Source organism: Hippocampus zosterae, chromosome 20 (assembly GCF_025434085.1).
Source record: "Hippocampus zosterae strain Florida chromosome 20, ASM2543408v3, whole genome shotgun sequence".
Classification (NCBI taxonomy): Eukaryota; Metazoa; Chordata; class Actinopteri; order Syngnathiformes; family Syngnathidae; genus Hippocampus; species Hippocampus zosterae.
The window spans coordinates 6,402,289-6,422,597 of NC_067470.1; the positions used below are offsets into that span (position 1 = coordinate 6,402,289).

General features: G+C 46.1%; 1 protein-coding gene and 1 long non-coding RNA gene across 3 annotated transcripts in view; one reads left to right on the plus strand and one right to left on the minus strand.

Annotated features, from left to right (window-relative positions):
• The window catches only part of LOC127593051 (uncharacterized), a 37,259-nt gene that overhangs the window by 13,278 nt on the left and 3,672 nt on the right, over positions 1 to 20,309 (minus strand). The window lies entirely within an intron of this gene.
• The window catches only part of dok6 (docking protein 6), a 25,096-nt gene continuing 4,787 nt past the window's right edge, over positions 1 to 20,309 (plus strand). Inside the window, exons 1-4 of one of the 2 annotated variants that reach the window (XM_052054222.1) lie at positions 1 to 274; positions 16,102 to 16,209; positions 17,861 to 17,975; positions 18,698 to 18,817. In XM_052054222.1, the coding sequence (XP_051910182.1) occupies positions 209 to 274; positions 16,102 to 16,209; positions 17,861 to 17,975; positions 18,698 to 18,817 (409 nt within the window). In that variant the 5' untranslated portion in view covers positions 1 to 208. Of the gene's footprint in view, positions 275 to 14,383; positions 14,403 to 16,101; positions 16,210 to 17,860; positions 17,976 to 18,697; positions 18,818 to 20,309 lie in introns of those variants that run through there. The other variant, XM_052054223.1, reaches the window with a different exon arrangement.

Consider the following 20,309-nt stretch of genomic DNA (forward strand, 5'->3'; position numbering starts at 1 on the left):
CCGTTCCCGAGTGGACAGCGCCGCTGAAGCCGGGCAGCCTGCGAGCTGACACGGGAGCAGGTTGCCCAACGCTCGCTCCTCTTCCTAGCCGGATGTCTCGCGAACAGATGCTCGAGTGAGACGTTTCGCAGCAAAAGACGGGGCTTTCTGTATTTTCGCTGGGGATCTCGCAGCGTCCCCCACCCCCCGCCCTCCCCTCCCTTCGACCATGGCATCCAACTTCAACGACATCGTGAAACAGGGATACGTGAGGATACGGAGTAAGAAACTGGGGGTGAGTACTGTTGCACTTGCTGACTAGCCAGCAGCAGGAGGAGGAGGAGGATGCGCTTTGGCATCAAGGGCATCTGGATTGGAAATCGGGTTTTAATTGCTCCCCTGGAGGACTTCCTGCTGTGAGGTCTTCGAGAGGAGATTAGAGCAAATGTCTCTCATGCTTGGTGGAGTTCGGATGACTGACGGTCCAATGTAGAAAGGACCGTTTTTGTCATTCAGGAAGTTTACTGACTCCAAGTGTTTGGTTGCACGTGTAATTAGTTTGACAGGCACGAGGACATTTTCGAATACCATATCAAGCATACATCAGCCGTGAGGGATATTTCTCCGCCGTCAGGGGCCATTTCAGTTGCAGTCCCCTGAGGGCCACACGAAGTGTATTGCTTTAAAAAAAATTATGATGCCAACAACAACAAAAATTATGTGCATGTTGACTTCAATTTGCCTCAGTTCCCTTGAGGTTGTATTTGTTTTTTTTTTATTTGGCTGTTTCTAAAGACAGCCTTATATTGAAAAGCCACAAAAAGAGGCACATTTCTTAACTTATTAAGATTACAAATGACTTTGAATTCCCATTTGAAGTTGATGAAGACTCTGCATAATATCGCACTTGTACTTTGCAATGAAATCCGTTTATAATATTTTGCTTTGTTCGAAACATGACCAAGTCACCGTGCCATTCATGACCAGTAGAATGCTTACTCACGTGCAAATCTCATCCCTCGCTCTCCTGTGTGGAGTTTTCAAGTTTTCCCCAGTGATATGAGTTTTCTCAAATAAATTCCAGCTTCCTCCCTTATGCCAAAATGATGCATTGTCGGTTAATGATTGCAAGCGCCAACCGTATAAAATCTCACCCATATCAAATCAGTATCATGTAGCGGACTAGTCCAATTCTAAACACGCTGCTTAATGAATGCCCGTTACACAGCGCCAATCAAAAGTGAGCGTCATTCTTGTCTTGAAGAAGGTAGCTCCTGGATTGTGACCAGCGAGCGTATTTCCCCGCACAGACGACGAGCTCCCATGTTTGCTAATAAGCGTAACATTACAAGTCTGATCATGTTCCATTTTGCACCGCGGGCTACCGGTCTCATTAGTGAGGTCTCAGGTTGTAATTACTAACCTGGGGTGTACATCATCATTGTCACCAAGAACCTCTGCGGATTAGCAAGGCATCACACAGGATAGATATGATATAATGGTGGCCAATGGCTGGACTGCTTCAATGGAAATAATGAGTGACAGGCCGCAGACTTCTTCAATTTTTTGGGCGAGATTGTCGAGCCATCCGCTTTTGCTCATTATGATAACAAAGAGGCACACCTTCCCTCTGTTGAGGTGCGATGATGGAGGCTAAACAGCTTCATTCCTCCTCCTTCCACCGCTCCCTTTGATGCCACAGTCAGAGTCATTGTTTTTAACCTTCTCCGCATGGACTGAGCGCAGAGCTGTTTAGGAGCAGACGGCGTTGGCTGTTAACATGCAAATCGGTGCATATAAAGTTTTAGGGGATTGATTTTTGTTGTTGTCGTTTTCCTGCCTGGGCGATGAGCTGAATGCATTTCTCGGGAGCAAGTGAGGACGCTGGCGGCATGGTCGCGTGGAGCTGTCTTTTCCCCCCCATTTCGCATCTCACCCTGCTTCCTACTCTCTTGGCCGTCGGGCGTAAGGTCACGGAGTTGAAGCCCTGCAGAGAGGGCCGCGGAGCATCCCCGGTGGCAGTTTTACGCTTACGAGGTGTTATGCAAGTTGTATTCCAAAGAGATCCTGCAAAGCGTCACTTTCACTCTGTGAAAAGGCATCTCGGATCATTTCAGAAGACGCGTGATGAACCCAAACATCATGTTTTATTTTCAATCGAATGGATTGCGAATTGGGAACAATCATGATCGTTATATTTGAACTGCATTTCTTTTTTTTTTTTTACTATTCTAGCGTGCAAAAATATGATAAAAAAATTCGGTTGATTGAGGACATTAGCGCTTTGATGCCTCTTTCTCCAAAAGCACCGATGCTGACAAAATTAAACACCCGCGCCACGCAGATATTCCTCCTCAGCTCATCTTGATCCTCCCCCACCCTGCTTTTTATTTAAGAAATGCAGTCACAAATTAACAAGAACATGGAAAATGCTGCTGATAAATCCTACACAAATACGCACAACTGACGACAAAGGCATCGAGTGCAACTTTTTTTTTTCTTCAAATAATTGCAAATATTCCAAGGTAGTGCTCGTTAGCAAATGAGAATTAAGTTTGCGTCCCAGAAAGGTCTTGAGTGTTTTCTTTTTAAAGGTCTCCTTGACCTTCTAATCCTCCCACCTTGCTCTGTCACGTAATGCTGTGCCATTCAAAATGTATTTACTTATCTAGAAGAAAGAACCCATGAGGTGTCATTACAAAAAATAAAAATGCATCGGCACGGTAATTGGTCATTAGTATTTTGCGTTTCAAAGTTGTGACATGGCAACTGATGTCAGCAATCTGTGGAGCCAAGTTCAACGAAAATCTCGTCAGGCATGCCGACTTCTCCATCACCGTTGACAAGACGGCTTAATTAATCAGGATAAATGTTTCATTAGCATGCGCATAAAAATGCACTTAATTCTTAATCGGTCCCAATGCTGCTGCTGCTGAGATTTCCGCAGTTATATTAATGAAATCAACTTTGGGCAACTTTTCCGCCAACTTCAGAATCCTCTCGATATCCTGATGATTTTTGATTGGGAAACTTCACCTTTTGCATCCGGATAACTATTTTGCTGCATGATACGCCGCAAGCTTGCTTGATCCGGCACCATCGCCTACAAGCCGTGATTAACGCTCTGTGGTACTAGTAGCTTGTTAAGGCTTTCCTTCCATAATTTGGAATGCAAATGAGACTGAGCCTCGGAGGAGTTAAAAAAAAAAGAGAGAATTGCGTGTGCATGCTGTGCATTTTTCAGGGCCATTATGACGTGTTTTTCAGACCATCCATCCAATTTTCAACCCCGCTTGTCCTCAGGAGTTGCCGGTGAGCTCGAGGCTCTCCCGGCTGAAAGGCGCGCAGGTACACCCACTCTCGTTTTCAAGAAATGACAAAGATACTTGAGCAAAAATTCACGTTTCGGAACAGAAAACAACCTTGCGAGATATTACTTAAGTAAAAGTCTTCCGGTATCTGAAATTATACGTAGGGCCAACTTGAGTCGTATATAGTGAATGACAACCAAAAATATAGCAACGTGAAGGCAGCGATTGCTGATGAGGAGGTTGGTGTATTCCATGACTTTGCCCAAGTGAGTTTCCTGCTGAGAAATTGGAACGCACCACAGTGGCGGCCATGTTGCCGAGCCAACACTTTTGGCCCAGCTCATCCGCGTCCGTCATCGATTGGCTCATTTCCAAACGCCATCATTGGTGAAGCTCGAGGTCACGAGGTCAGAGCGCTATTCTGCGGAGCGATCAAATGATCAAACTGGACACTTTGTCCCCCCCACACTGCCGCCATTTATTTTCACCAACTTGACCGGAGTCGATTTTCTACATTCGGCAACTTCCTTTGTCTCTACGTGGGCAGAGCAGACAATGGTGCAGTGTTCTCAAATTCACCGTCGCTCTCACATACGCTGCTGCTTCTTCACCTCTCCTCACGTTCTCTCACCTCCACCAGCCTCCCCCCCGCCCACCCGTGTCTCACCCACCGTACACCCCACTTTTCACAGCCTCTCATCTCTGCTATTTTATCTGTCCTCCTCTTTTCTTCCCCTTTATCTCCCTCCTCACCTTTCTGTCCTTCACTGCTTTACAGACAGCACAAAAGCATCCTATTCATCACCCCACACTGCACCTTCCATAACCCCAACGGGCTTCCAAATACGCTGCATAGCCCCCCCCCCCCCCCCCCCCCACACACACACACGCACAGACACACTCACGCACAGAGGCAATTTGGCACGGCTCAAGAGTGAAGAATTGGCACACACATGCATCGAGCAAAGAAGAAAACAACCTACTGCTAGAGGACAGTGTATAGATTCTCAATTCATCTTAATCGCCTAGCTTTGTACCACACGCTTTTCCTTTGCTACATATCTTGGCCACAAGATACAAAAGCAAGTAAATGGGGAGGAAAAACATCTAATCTGGCAGTGACACGGCACAGGTCTCGGTGCGAAACAAGTGATGCTATCGGTGTTGCAGAAGCGCTGATGACCTTTGAGTCGTTTGACTTTCAGTCCAGGTACTCATTTGCCGGGTTTAGCGTTATTGGGCCGGATTGCAAAGGTCATCTTTTGAATATTTCCCCACAACTTTGTCCAATCTACCTTCGAGTCTCACATTGAATTAAATTACAATTGAGAAATTGGCAAACGCGCTCCTGAAAATGTTGCCCCCAAAGATTGCTCCTGACAGATTAGTGGAGTTGTTCCTCTTGAAGTCCTTTCCCGAGACCCCCCGTTGCCATCGGCTCTTCTTCTTCTTTTTTTAATAACGCTTTTGTTTTTGGACTAACAAGTGAGTATTTGTGCTCAACGAACTGCGGACTCAACATATTATCATGGTGCGCGTCTGCTCCGCTTTGTTGGCGCGGTAGCACCGGCCAAAATACAAAGGGCAAAGAAACAGAGAAGAATGCGCCTATTGTCCCAAGAAGGCACAGCCGTTTAAGATAGGCTCTTGCCACAATCGCACGCTCACCATTAACAATGACAGGCCATTCGAATTTGCGCACGTAAGGGAATTTTTCACCCCCAGAACTGTACTCCGAGTCAGCAGACTTGCAGCTGTTGGGACTTTGCTTTCCAAACGAGGGCAAATGGCACTGAGGTGGTACAATAAAATCTGGACATATCCGTTTGAGAAATTCCTTCTGATCCCTGAGCTGCGGGCCACCGTTTTTATATGCGCTTGATCCTTCTGAATCCCAAGTAGAAGTGAACTGAAGAAAACCGCCTGGTTTCAAATTGCGATGGATTTTATTTTATTTTTTATTTCTTGCATGACATCTCATATCAGCTCTGTTTTGAGAAAATGGGTTTTCACTTTTTCTATCTTAAATGCTTTGACACCATCTCATTAGCATGCGGACGACACGACATCGGCGGTAAACGGGGGTTCAGTCTCTTGCTGAGGAATACATTATTGACGAGGATTAAACCCGCAGTCTCGTGTTGGGAGACTTCCCCGCCATCGGAGCCAAGCCACCCCGGTGGACTCATCGAGCGGGATACACTACGGTGTGGTCATTCCATGCTTTATCACCAGGTTCTTCGATGAAACAAACACTTGACGAACTATCAGCCCTTATTGGCCCCGATGGATCGCATTTCTAACAGCATACAGGAAACACAATCCAAACGTCGTCATTCTTATTGATCGATGCAACTCTCTTATAGAATCACTTTCTTGACTAAATCTTTCCAGTCCGCACTGCATTTTAAAACTTCAACATGCCCAAATTGTTGACAAGTCATGAAATATCAGGGAGTTCCAAAAGGCAGTAATCTGATTTAATACATTGGAGTGTTTGTTGGGACCTTTGCCCAAAAACAAACTCTAAAAGAAGAGTGCGTGTCTTAGATTTGCCTCGTGACTACAAACTTGAGAAACAATGTTATTATAGGAAGAATAGTGTGTGGTTAGTACTGATTTCACCGTGTGAGTACAGCACGTTGGGTATCAAGATGTCCTTTGGTAGGTGTTCCTATTGCAGGTATTCGGCTGGCAAATCTGCAGATCATCATTGCAAGTCCTAAAATGTTAATTGGAAAGTAGGTTGGAAAAATAGAGTGAAAGAAATCAAATAACAGTGGACCAAGAATGGAACCCTGGGGGCACTCCATATGCTGATTAAATATGAAATGGTTTCCCGTAAAATAGCCAAGGAGCGTGTCATCTTTGAACACCCTCGATTAGCATGTCATCAGTAACGAAAGTGCATTTCATTTTGATTACATTTCTTTCCTGTACCTCTTCTTAACAGTCCTCGGCTCGGTAACAGTCACTCATAGTTTAACGAATGATGAATAATGTAAGCCGAGTGATTAAGACAATGAGTTTTAGCTACGACACACACACACACACACACATTTCCCCTCCCACGCAAGACTGTGATTTGACACTTCTCATTCATACTGCATTTCTGCGTTGGCCGCCAACACTGGAGACACACCTAGAAAGGACCAGACTGAGAGGAATCTATCATGGTTCCATGAACACTTCTTCTTCATCCTCTTTTCTTGGCCACCCTCCACTCATTAATCAACACCCCCCCCCACCCCTCCCTCTTCCCCCTGGGATTCACAGTCAAACTCATGTGTGCGTTAGTGTGTCTGTCCCCACATCGCATTCTTGTACGTTTGCATGTGTGTGCCTACTGTAAAATTGCAGACTTTGGGGTTACGTATGACATGACATCTACCATATGTCATGTCATACGTAACCCCAAAAGCGTTAATGGAAGGTTCATCTGTTCTGGGAGGCGATCCAACGTCCAATTTATTCAGATTTTGAGGGCGCAACCGTCATCAGAATATTTTTGCTAATGCTTACCGGAACTTAAGTTGCAGTTAAGTCACAAAGTGCAAAACTGCTGCCGATTAGTTAAAACGCTAAAATGTTAATTGTATACCTCAGACAAGTGTAAAAAGAACGTTTAACAACAACGTAGTCTAACTGCGAGTTGGCTTACTTGCAATATGTAACTTCCAGTGCACAGTATATTCTTGGTCTCCTTTCACAAAGAGCGAACAGTTAATCCTTTGTGACACTCAGATTTTATGGCACCGAAAGACGTATTTTTGCCCGCAGCGATCGATATTAGAGGATATTTCAGGCAGGGATTTTTGCAAGACTGATCAAACAGTTTTGAATTCTGACTCACTGCAATTTGCAAACAGTCTACGGCATTACAATTGGCCGCAGTGAATCAAAAGAAATAAAAATACCCCCTCCCCTTTATTTTTAAATCACCTTTGGACTGTATATTGAGAGCCACTCCTGCTGTTACCTTTCATCAACCTGCTTGCCAAGCATATTTATGCATAGCCAAATATAGCCTCAGTTCGCCTCTGTCTCCCTGGCTTTAATCCACTCAACATGGTAAACATTATCACGGTCCTGCTCGGGGGGAAAAAAAACAAAAACAAAATCCAAAATCTGTAAAAATAAAACCTGAGCTGCCCTACACGTGGGTGTAATATTCTTGTTGCATCATGTAAATGTAGCCACACTGTTTATTTTTGACGCGGCACTAATTGTGAGGCCGTGCTTTATTCATGCGCTGGCAGAACCTTGACCTCGGGTTTGTGTCTGTGTGGGAATGAGGCAACCAGTGAATGTCACCTGTCCACGTGGGAGCTTTGTTTGTTTCTGTTTGTTGGGAGATTAGTTTGCACCAGACTCCCGTCCTCCCCTCTCTCTTTCTCATGGGAGTTCTTTTAATAGTAAGGAGGGGACGGTTTATCTCTCTGCTTGGAGTTTGCTCGCCGCCCGCCTACGCGTACCGTCTTGAAACTTTGCAGCTGAACGCCGAGTGTCGCGGGCACCGCCGCCTTCACGTTTTGCACCCGCAGCGGCTCCTCTTTTTTTTTTATGTTGAAATTTCATCTCTGCTGTATGGTACACATACAGTACATTTGACAATAAAGTTTATCCAATCCAAAGGGTTGACGGCGATGGCTTTTTCATACTTCTGCAAGGGTGATTGTTCAGCCAGGGAATTTGGAGCAAGGTCTTTCCAGGGGGAAACGGAGCACACAATCGTAGCGTTGGCAGCGGCGCTGTGAGCGGATCATTCAAAGGTCACGAAGGAGAAGAAAAGGGCTCACGAGAGTCGTAAACAACCGATAACGGAAGGCCTTTGGAAAAAAGTTTGCGAAAAAGGTCATCATATGCTTATTTGCAAGACTTTACATTAATTTGAAGATAGTCGCGCATGGCCTGTGGGTGTCTCTTTCAGGTCCACCTCTCAAAAAGGGCAAGCCTTTGATGAAAGTCGCATGGCCTTTTTGAAGGTGCCACTCGAATTTGGACTGTTTTATTATTTTTTAAATACTTCTGTCTTTGACCATCAGCACAAGAAATAGTTTCGTCATAACAATCCCTTTGTGACTGATGCATAGACTTTTGAATGCCATTTAAAATGTTTAAATAAATCCTGTAAAAGGAACGGATTATCGCCCCTCCTTTTCAAGGGCTTTTAAAAATGTTTGTACAACTGACTCGCCATAGGTGAACTGGCCACGTGTTCTCCATTCTCTTGATCATCAGGTTTCGAGTTGACATTTAGCAGCTGTTTGACTAGATGCTGGGAGACGGGATGTCCATGAAGAGCTCAATGCAACAGCTCATGATCCAAAGCGTACTACCTCATTTGTCAAACAAGGCAGAGTTATGAACAAGCCAGTGGACAGAATAATAAAATAATCGACAACCAATTCAGGAATGCTCACACCCATCTCAGAAATGAGCTACTGAAGTAGCCGCCGACACAACTTTTGAAAATGCAAAGACTGAAACAAATTGCACTGCCAAGTGTCAGTATCGAACCGCTCCAAATTGCATTGCTTGGTAAAATTGGAGCCCGTTGGGACTTGAATAAGAAAAGGACACATTGATTAGGCGTGCGTTGTTCACGACCAACTATTTTGAACTGCAAACCAACTTTTCCCCTTGCGACGAACACAGCGATGCATCCAAAAACCATCAGACATTCATCATTCCCGTGGCAACGTGAAGCCTATTTATTCCAATGAACTTTTCAGCCCCGGCGGTCTTCAGTTGGCCGCCCAGTCATTCCATTAGGACGCAGCGCATTTAACAAAGGGGTGTTTAAAGTTCATTGCCCGCTCTTATCTTCTCAGAGCAATATCTGTTGGCTGACGTGATAATGGCATTCCTCTATGATTTCTTGCTGGGACACACAGCAACACTGAATCGCAGCCCATTCCCCACAAAAGGCAAAGGCAGTGTCTTTTTTTTTTTTTTCGTGAGGAAGAGAGACAAAAACAATATGACAAATTCCATTGGACATTCTTCCGTGACGCCCAAGCACTCTGCCAGTTTCTTCCTTCTCACACACGCCCACACACACACACACACACACACACACACACACACACACACACACACACACACACACACACACACACACGTTTACTCGCCTGCGTCCTCTATGATTTGCACACCGAGTCAAGTTAGTTCCAGCGAGGACACATGTGTCTTGCTTGTGAGCCAAAATGACTGTCGCAAAGCGTGCAGCTTTCCCAGCCATGTGTATCAGAGGAGCAGCCCAAACATTAGTAAACAAGTACCTCTTCAGAATTAATCCGCAAGAGGGGCAGTGGTGACGATGGGGGGGGTGGGCTGCACCAAAGCGTGAGGATTACTGCTTTTAGGGCCTCCGATTAAACTCAAATAACAACTGCACAAAGCATTCTGGAAAACAGCCTTCATAAGTCCTGTTCTGTATTCAAATGTTTTTGTGGCGCCGCACACGGCGGTTTCGCAGACTTGATTGATAGGATAATCAGGAGGTCAGCTCATGATCATCAACCGAGGCAATCGGTGGGGTTGCATCATCTCATCGCTGCAGAGAGCGGTCCTTTCATCCTCGCAGTGAGGGTATTTATTCCTTAACAGAGGCTTGCGGGGTCTGCAGTACAAGCTTGGAACTTGACGCAAACAGGAAGAACAGCACCGAAAATTCAAGGAAGTCAAAAATGGCACTTTCTTTGGCATTTGTAAACGAAAAAAACAGAAAGCGCCACTCACAGTTAAGATTGTTTGAACGTTTATTGAAGGTGGACTTAGGGGAACATATTGTAGCTTGAACACTATGTTTCACTGTCATGAGCAGTTAGTTAACTTTTGCCAATTAATCGAGTCCAGTTGAACATTTAGCCTTGCTAAATGCTTCACATCAATGGACATCTCATACAAGTCCATTTTTAAAGAAAATAACACCGTACCAAATCGTCTCTCTCTCTCTGCCAAAGTCAAATCCGTCTTTGTGTGCATGTTATTGTCATACTAGTGGATGGATTAAATGGAAATTGCTGCGTGTTTGGGTGTTTGTGTGCGCAGAGGATTTCCGAGTAAAGCAGTAATACATGAAGAGGTTTGGATGAGGGATGGCTAAAGAGAAGGCAGTTGTCATGGCGATGACTTAGAGGGAAATTATTCCTCTGTAATAATCTTTTATACATGCGTGCGAGCTCACCGCGGCCCCTTGTAAGTGTAAGCAAAAAAGTATAGAGGGTAGCGTGGCTGTAATCAATAATGAATCAAATAGGTTGGAATAACGGGCGGAGTGAGGGTTGCGAGACCCACGGTGTATCCCTTTCTTCTTTCAGTAATCTGCGGTTTTATCCGACAAACCTATATAGTATATTAAACCAATAAAATACATCATCAAGAACCAGCAAATCCAGCTTCTGTCATCTTCGGCAGATGGCTCAAGTCAAGGCTCTCCTCTGCCAAGAGCACTTTGAAACAGTCATTCAGGCCTCAGGTCACATCTCGGCTGGATGACTGTAATGCACCTGACTTTGGAGTCAGCCAATCCTCCATGAAGCGTCTCCAGTTGGTCCAGAATGCTGCTGACCGCCTCTCGACCGGTACCCGTAAAGGGAACACATGACTCCTACTCTGGCGTCCCGATACACTTTCGTGTTCTTTTGAAGATCCTATTATTTGTTTGCAAATCTTGAAATGGCCTCGTCACATTTGACCTCTCTCTGAGCTACTACGTCTCTGCAGACCTGCCTCAGGTCTGCATGGGGCCAGACATTATTCGAGGTACCGAGAGCACAGGCTCAACGGCGATGGAGTCTTTTCCGTCGCCGGTCCCTGACTCATTTTTGAATCAAGGCCCATTTCATGCTTTGAATGCACAGTTATTTTTTTTTCTCTTTAAAATCGTCTGCCCTCGTGGTCCTCGTCATACTGGACACTTTTCTTTCATGATTTCATTGCCAGATGGTGACAGGGATCCTCGTGTTGTCTTTGAATTGTGCCCCCTAGTCACACCAAGGCCTGACCAAATGAAATCAGGCTTCTGAAATGACATTTTAGCCGCAGTTTGGCTCATGCATGTGAGATGAGAATGCCTAATCATGCATACAAAGACGAGAGAGGAGTGGGCAACGGCAGAAGAGACACGGAGGATTCAAGGCTCGAGAGAATGTGAGCTTGGGGGGGGGGGGGAACTGCGTGTTCGTCTGCGTCTTCAGGAAGGAATAGGGGGCAGTGATTACTTGCTGCTGAGGTAGCACTGCGTGACACACACACACACACACACACACACACACACACACACAAGGATTTGGAATGGCCCAGATAAACTAATCTATGATTAACTGGAGCACGGCTGGCTCGCCATCCTGGCAACAGCTGTAGTCGGGGGCGAGTTACAAAATTACGGGATGTCCAAACATTTGACGCGCAGCGTGAAATATATTTCGGTACACGAGGAGGGTGTGTTGTTTGTCAGCTTGACCGTTACGTGTGAAGTCATCGGTGACAGCCGTACCTGGGGAGCGGCATCGCAATTAAGGCCAACATATTTTGGGACCGCACGGGATAAGCTACGAGCGTCATTGAGGTGGCCAAGAATCCTGCCCGTGCACACAAAGACAGGCTGAAGAAGTGACAACCTTTAAACTCATTCACTCCCAAAGACGTTTTTAAACGTCTTTTCAGACTTGGTCCAGAATTGGCTGGTACTGAATGAGTTATTACGCTTAACAATAGCTCCATTATCGACATGCTCATGATGCGGGTTCCCATCAAGCCTGGGAACAATATATTCTGATTGAAGTGCTCTTGTGCAAGGTATCTTCGACGAGTGCGGCAGGAGCCGTCTTGAAATTAATCATCAGGAGGCTAAAGACCCCTTCCCACATCTGTCAGATTTCCTTTGAAAGATCCAAAGAGGAGGCGGCACCTTTGTGCCTCCGAGTTTCAATATTCACCAGTACACTTGCGAGAGTCCAACGGGCTGCTGTTTTTTCTTCTCCTGCGCGATTAGTCATTCACGTGAAGAGGGTCGTCATTGGAAATCATTCTCGGCTCTTTCGACAGCTCCTCACTTTGTCCCAAGAATGAGTGATTTGTCTGTTTGGCATGAATACGGACCATCAATTATTGAGGGGGGAGGGTTGGGGAGACAGTTTCTCAATAATAGCACAAGTCTGCGAAGTGAATGAGACGTGGTGTTTTGGAAACCACTTAAAACGATGAAAGCCTCCAAATGGCTTGGAAATGAGACAAGCCACACCGTCTTCCATGTGCTCGATTCTGATAACGCCCCGTAAGTGTAGCGGGAGGGGGCTTCCAATGATTTACGGCCGCAAGTAACATCAGCAATACGGTACTGAAAGCAACGTTGTTCCGAATGCGGGAAAGGCTAAATTTTTAAGAAATTTGGTGGCTCGTGTGGAATTGATGAATCGTGCTTTGAAACAGTTCATGCAAAACGCGGGACACGATTCGGCTACTTGCGACTCTCAGACCGTCCAAAGAGGTCAACGATGTGACATTTAGCGACGTCCAAGCGGAGCGCCCTTTTTTTTCCGTTCCATTCAGGTGAAACTAAGCAAGAAGCATCGCCTCCGACTTGCAGTCACGTTGAGGCCACAGCTCTCTTTTGGCGTGAGGCTCATTTTGTTGGTCGGGTCGATTGGGTTTTCGTGAACCCGTCCCTACCTTGCCAAATGGTGACTGAAGTGTTTGCCTTGCTCCAGACAGAGCTGGGCTAAAAGCGAAAAGATTGCCCTTGAAATGTTCTCTGCAGCTGGCTACTCTCACTGATGCCCATTTTACACGGTGGCAAGCTCGCCGTGCTGAGGTTGTTGTTTTCCAACAGTGAAAAATCATCCACAGATGCACCTCCGAGCTGAAAAATGGCTCCCCTAGCATTCAACCTACACCACGCAAGGTTTTAATCAGAATGTCTCCAATTTGGTTGAAATGCCATCTTTAGTTGTTCAATTCAAACGTATAATTTGGTGACGTGACATCACCTGGTACCCGTCGTACGTCTCGCCGGTATGAATCAGAATTAAAAACTTAACGTTTTCATTCCGGCTTCTTATTCAGGAGCGACACGCATACTTGCGCCGAGGAAGCTCATTAAACGCGAGTGTTGGAAAAACATACCTATCATAAATCATTCTAAGATTGTGATAATTATGTGTTAAATTTTAATGACCCAATTTGTATTCCACTGTTGTGTGGCTACATCCCATTGCTCAGAATGTAAATCTGCTCATTATTTTGGATGGTTTTGACCCGTTGATTATGACCCCCTGATTTTTATTTATTTTTTTGCTGTGCACTGAAATTATCGGCGCGTTGCTCACGTCAGAGACTTCAAAATGTCAGCTTCGGATTAAGAGACGGGGGCCCGAAAGTGAAACTTGTAGAGTTCATGTTTATTTGTTGAGAGTGGCACTGCCAAACGGACCCCAAAATAAGCATGGTACGGACCAAGTGGACCGCTACTCGCTCAGAATCGAATGCGTTCGGATTTTAACCCATCTTTTGCACCATCAGGTTCTTTTGACCCGTACGCCGCTTTTGAGCTGTTTCATGGCTGGCCACCTTTTGAGCGATTGCTAACCGAATTGGAGGACGCGTCAAGCCAAATGGGCAACATTCCGAAGCGCGGGATTGTTTCGGTGGCCGAAGAGTCGACGTAACCGTTGCTTATGTTGGGCATCTATATGTTGCGCTCTACTCATACAAATCACGTTGAAGCGAGCCCAGAAAGACAATACGGACGTTGTGCGACTTTCTCGATAGCGGCGCTACTTTGTAGAGTTGTGGTATTCTCAGCTTGATGCGAGTACGGGAGCTACGCTAAGCCCTTCTCTCTTGGCTGATGAAGCACGTGGTTATACAAGAGGGGGCGGAGGCGGAGCTTCAAATGATCCACTGCGCGCATTTTATCAGGAGGTTTATTTTTAATGTTTTGTGCGTTCTGTGGCTCCCAAATTGGTTTTCGGCGTCACACCGTGTGCCTTACAATGTTGCGGCATTAAATGAGTCACATCAAACCGGCGGAGCCTCCTTCACGTCTCTGTAATTACAATCAGCGGAAGAGCGTCTGAAAAAGACCCAGCGGCAGCCTGAGAGAAGGTCCGCCTCGACGACCGTGGAACAGACAAAATAAAAGCCTCCCCATTCATCGGTCCTCGTTCCGATGATGCGCAAGCTATTTTATTGAGCTTCCTTTTGTGCCGGTGTGATGACTTAATCTCGGCACTCCCAGGGCAAATTACTTTGTGCTCCTCTGACTCGGGCTCCCAAGAGGATTGCGTTGAATGCTTAAAAAGCACAGATGTGTCATTGTTCATTGTCACTTATGGAGATTCTCGGCTTGGCTTCCGCTAGAAGCTGGTTTCATTTTTGCGGGCGGTGTGCATGTTGAGTCGGAATTAATATTCTAAATGGTCTTTGTTCCCTCGCATTGTATGGACTATGCGTGGACTGAGCCGCCGTTCTTCACAGAGAGTGTTGCACGCGGTGTTTTTCCTGTTGTTCGCTGTTGATAATGGGCCTTGGCAACACTTAACTCGAATGGAGGCCCATCAAGGCAGACCGATAAGGACCCGGGGATCCACTCCAGTCAATTACTATTAAAGTTGAACTCAGCGGGCCTTTTATGGAGTAATGCAGCAGAGTAAACAAATTAATAGCGCGTCCGCGGTTGCCCAGCACAACAGCGTGGCTCAAGGCAATCATACATCTGGCAGACCGACAGCAGCCGTCTCCGCCGGGAAAGAGAAGGATCACGCTCTTAAACGTAGAAAAAGACCGTGGACTATTTCCCCATCGCTCGCTCGACGACATTGCTGGATCTCGATCAGCTTTTTGCACATTGACCATTGCCCAATAACTCTGGCTCTTCTGAAGATGATCATTAAAATACATTTCCCTGATCCCGATGGAGAAAATTTACGATCAATTCATTGGAATTTCTCAATAGGGACAGTCCCAGGATGGATATAAACATCGTTTCGCTTGTGCTAGGCTGTAAATTTGACCTTGCAGGCAAAAAAAGGACACGCTCGGTATTTGTCTCATCTTCAGCTAGTGGATAAGGCAGACTGATCCGGTAATCAATACAGTGTGACTGGCCCTGTGCTTGTGTGGGCATGTGTGCTGTGCTTTGCGCAATCCTTCCACTTCCTGTGCTATGAAATGAAGCATAACTTACGTCAAAGGATTTTGAACTAAAGCGCATCAAAAGATATCGATGCTCCAAATCATATTTGATCCATGAATGATTTACTCATTGAATTTGGAACTTAAATGAATAAACAAAACCAGCCATCTTACTTTGAAACAATTCCCAGCGAATAAAAAAAATATTTTTGCTCATGAAACATGAATTCCTCCCATGGCCATTTTCATTTTTGATGACACTCATGAATATTCCATTGAAAAGAAAGGTTCGCGTCATCCAATTTTAGGAGAAGGGATTTAAGTATAAATGAAAGCAAATTGCTAGAAATGTTTGTAAACAACACTGAATTGAATTTGATACCTATTTCATATACCGATTGCGCTTAAGTGCAATTTGTTCATTTGATTGTTTGATCAGGGACAACCGGTCTTACTTGCACATTGCCTACAATACCATAAGACGTGCAAGGGTTGTATTACACCTCTTGAGCCAAATAACCTTTCCACTATGCATAGACCCCCCTCAATCCCCACAAAAAAGGTTTGCACACAATTTTACCCAATATTTCTCAGAGTATCCATCTAATGAAGGCATAGAGCGTTTTGGCTTTATTTCAGGTCGTTAACTGCAAGCTTTCTCTGTTGGCAGATCTTCCGAAGATGTTGGCTGGTATTCAAAAAGGCGTCCAGTAAAGGGCCCCGCCGCTTGGAAAAGTATCCTGATGAGAAGGCCGCCTACTTCAGGAGCTTCCACAAGGTACAAATGACACGACCCGGCCCAGACCATAAAAATTTCCCCATTTTTTTTTTCATTGGATTGTCGCGGCATCCCGCAGGTACCCGTCAGCCATTTCTCGAGCCCCATAAGCCAAAAGGACCTGCTAGGACTTTTTTCTTCAGCCCGAACGGCATCCTTTAACGCGATATATGCCAATAGACCCATACAATGCGTTTGTCCCCTGCATCGTATTTTCAAATGGGCTGTCCCGCATGGCGACACACGACCCTCCACCGCCCCGCGGGGCTTCTCATCTCATACAAACCGGTGGCCAAGTGAGCGATGGGCAGGCACACGCACCAGCGCGTTTACTTTGCTAACGCTTCCCCACAAAGCTCAAGAAAAGGGCCGTCTGAGGGCTTCATTTGACGCCGCTGCGATTTGGGCAGAAATAGGCTGCACTGGTGGCTGATCTACACACTCAACACAAAGAGGATTGGCCGTCTCCACCGCTTTTCTCCCCATCTCCGTACTCTCCCTCTCGTTGCCCGAGTTGCTCGACACAATAACAGAAATCCCCAATATTTTTAGCACTCCAAAAGGATGTTTGGGGGGGGGGGGGGGCGGGTTGTGCCTCTCTTGTCTTCCTGACAATTATATAAATAAATAAATAAATAAGAAAAACAATGCCACGCTGGAATGTCAGTGGCGCAGGCAAAACATATTGGTGCTAATATGAGATTAAAATCAACACCTTTCACTGCAAAAATAAAAAATGCAAGTCAGCCAGGATGTGAAATGGGACTCATCTCAACCGATTCAACGTTTTGCCTGAAGCTGGGAAGGCAACCAAATATTTTCCTTCCATATACTGCTCCACACGCAGGCACACACACACGCACACACGCAGTTTATGGATGCTGGAATCCATGGCTCAGAAATTCCCTCAGTTGATGCTTGCTTTGTTTCTGCTTACCTGGGGCCACAATATTGTATCTACACATCCATAAAATATCTGGACACCCTCCTGGAAGGCGATAAGAGCACCCAAATGGCATCTTTTCACATTTTTACTATTGTCTCTTCATGTCTCCGTAACTTGAGTTGCAATCGTAATGGATCTTTTCATAATTTATAGTATCAGAAACAGGAATGTGGGGTCACAGCATGTCTCGTCTACGTTGTCTCGTCTTTTAATCTTTAAGCTCTCCATTATAGCCCAGCTAATTCATTGCCTGCCTCTTTGGCAAAAGGCCTTCTGCAGTTAGCCCAAGATGTACCGCAGTCATGGAAGATGCCTCGTCGTCAAGGCTGAGTCACGTAGAACATAACAGCCTGGAAATACGGGTGGCATTCAATCGAATGGAATCTTTTTGTTTCGTGCGGGATTTGTATTTATTTTTTTGCATTCTACATTGATCTCTTGGCTTAAGGGATTTAGATGCATTTGATTGCACCTTTTTATTATCTGAAACGGTAGAGAAGGGATGCAGGTAGTCATGTGGGGCCTTTATAACGTGCATGCACGTGTAAGCCTTGGCTTCAAAAGAGAGTTTTTATGTGCAAATGCCTCGAAACTACAATTGCACTTTAATCAGAGCGGCACAAGAGGGTCAATAAAGCATCACTGCCGCCGTTGTCTGCGCTCAACTGAGTTGCAATGTGCCGCTGTCAATTCTGCCCCGTTTAGATCACGGAGCTCCATAATATCAAGAACATTAGCAGGATGCCGACAGAGACCAAGAAACACGCTGTGGCCATTATATTCTGTGACGACACATCCAAGACATTTGCCTGCGAATCAGGTGAGGCACCGACAGGCCACAGTAACTCCGAAAGGGAGCATTAAGTAGCTGCCTCCCGTGTGTAAATGTAGTTCTGCTTTCTGATGTCTGTGAATGAAGCGCTTCAGGCGCCAACAGACCATCCGCTCACCCCCGCTAAGCTGCGCAGATACGTCCCCGCTGCAAACGCATAATGCAATGGAGTGCGCCATGAATGAAACCGAAGACACCGCCACTGATAATCACATGCACATAATGTTGTTTGACGAAGAGAGACAGAAACACAACGGCGCCGCGTCGGTGACGCACTTTCGTTTCTGTTCAAGTCACTGACCACGGGTAGGCTTCCCGAAATCCCACTGGGATTTGGAGGCAAGGAGCCGGCAAAGATAAACAACTCGTGCTTTAGCCTCATTTCATACATGGGCGGTTCCCAGCAGAAGCTCACGAGAGACAATCGGAAGTCTTCTCAGAGGAGAACGTGATCTGTTCCGACTCATCAGGAGAGAAAATTGGTATCCACAACCAAAACAACCACAGAAACGTCCTGATTTTGAAAAATCTGTCCAACAATATAATGTGTTGGGAATTTCACGTTGACATCTTTCCCACCGGCATTGAAAACGAGGGCAAATTCAGAATCCGTGCAAAACAACATAAAAAAAAAAAGATGACTAGCCTTAACGCAATGGATGCTAACAAGCGGCTATTCCAACGCCGTGCTGTCGTGTGGCCACATGCAGAGCTGGATGCGGAGGAATGGTGTAAGCTGCTGAGCGTGGAGTGCCTGGGCAGCCGCGTCAACGACATCAGCCTGGGCGAGCCAGACTTGCTCGCGGCGGGGGTGCAGCGGGAGCAGAACGGTGAGTGCCCAATTAGGCCCCGCTTGCACGGACAGCCTTCGTGGCTCACTCTGCTACGTAAAAGCTGCCTGGCTGATGAGGACCACTTTTTTTGTCTATACCTGCCCAGTTCATACATCGGAACATGTTTGCTCCACTTGAGAAGTATGCGCCGTGGCGGGTCACATGCTGCGGTCAGGGCTCTGTTCTAGGCCCGAATGCGAAGTGCCGCGCATCGCCGGCCACCCTCATAATGAAGCTTGTCACAGAGATGGATGAGATTATGCTTCCAAAGCTGTGGGAAATACACGTGCTGCCCCCCCCCCCCCCCCCCACATTCCGCTCGCAGGAAATGGAATGGAGCTTATTCGCTTCTATCGTTCGGAACGAGGCAACGGCAACAAGCAATCATCAAAAGCGTTTGTCCAGTAAAAACAAGCGTGACATTTCCGTGTAACTTTAAAGTCAAATTTCACGGGTCCCTAGACATGGCTCTCGCAGTGACGATACAATGGCTAAAGCGCAAAGTTACAAGAGGCAAAGGCCTGCCAGTCGTGTTTCAATTAGTCGCCCGCCCAACCCCACCGAGCTGCAGGAAGCCATCATTAGATCAGAGTCGCCTAAAAATACACCCAGCGATGACATTGCTATTTTCTATCCACTGCAGACACGGGGCTTATTTTGGAGTCATTGAGTGTAATTAGTGAGAAGCCATTTAGATTATTGAGAAGCCCCCACTGCCTCCGACAGCTAAATGGGGTAGAAGAGGGAGGGAGGGAGGGAGGCATGCACACCTCCCGCCCAAATCTGGATCCACTGGAAGGTAATTCATCTTCATTGGATAAAGTTGAATTTGCAAGCACCGGAGCGGTCAATCGTTTGGGTCCACTTTTTATTCAGGACAGATCTCGGGGGAGGGGGGGGGGGGGTCGTGACTTCAGCTTTCAGCCACACCCTTCAAGTTACGCGGAATTGATTTTTAGAATCAACAGAAACAGCCAACTCAACAAAGTCATTTGTCTCCATGTTGGTTTTATTAACAATACATCAACAAGAAGGAAACTCAAACAAGGCCAGTTGTGAATGGGTGAATTTTTTTGGGTTTGTGAATTACATGAGACGGCGAGACAACATTTGATCCAATATTAAGGGCCGCTGCACATCTCTCACTCTGCCAAATAATCCATCTCTCATCGTTTTTTTGCTAACCCTTCCAACGTTTTGTAAGATTCCAACAAAGCCTCATCCCAGAGAGGTTTTCGCTTTTATGGAGGATTCGATATTGACAAATACACAGCTGTTGCATTTTCAGGAGTCCATGAAAATATGCGTCGGGCAAAGGCTGACGGATCTGTTGACTGTTGGGGGTTTCTGCAGAGGCATTTTGATGCAGCTCTTGCGGATTCAATTATTTACGTCCGATAGTAAATCTTCGAAGGGGGGGGGGGGGATATCCGTGTGTGTTTGGTGAGAGTAAATATGCTCCGACTTGTTCAAATATGGGACTCCAAGG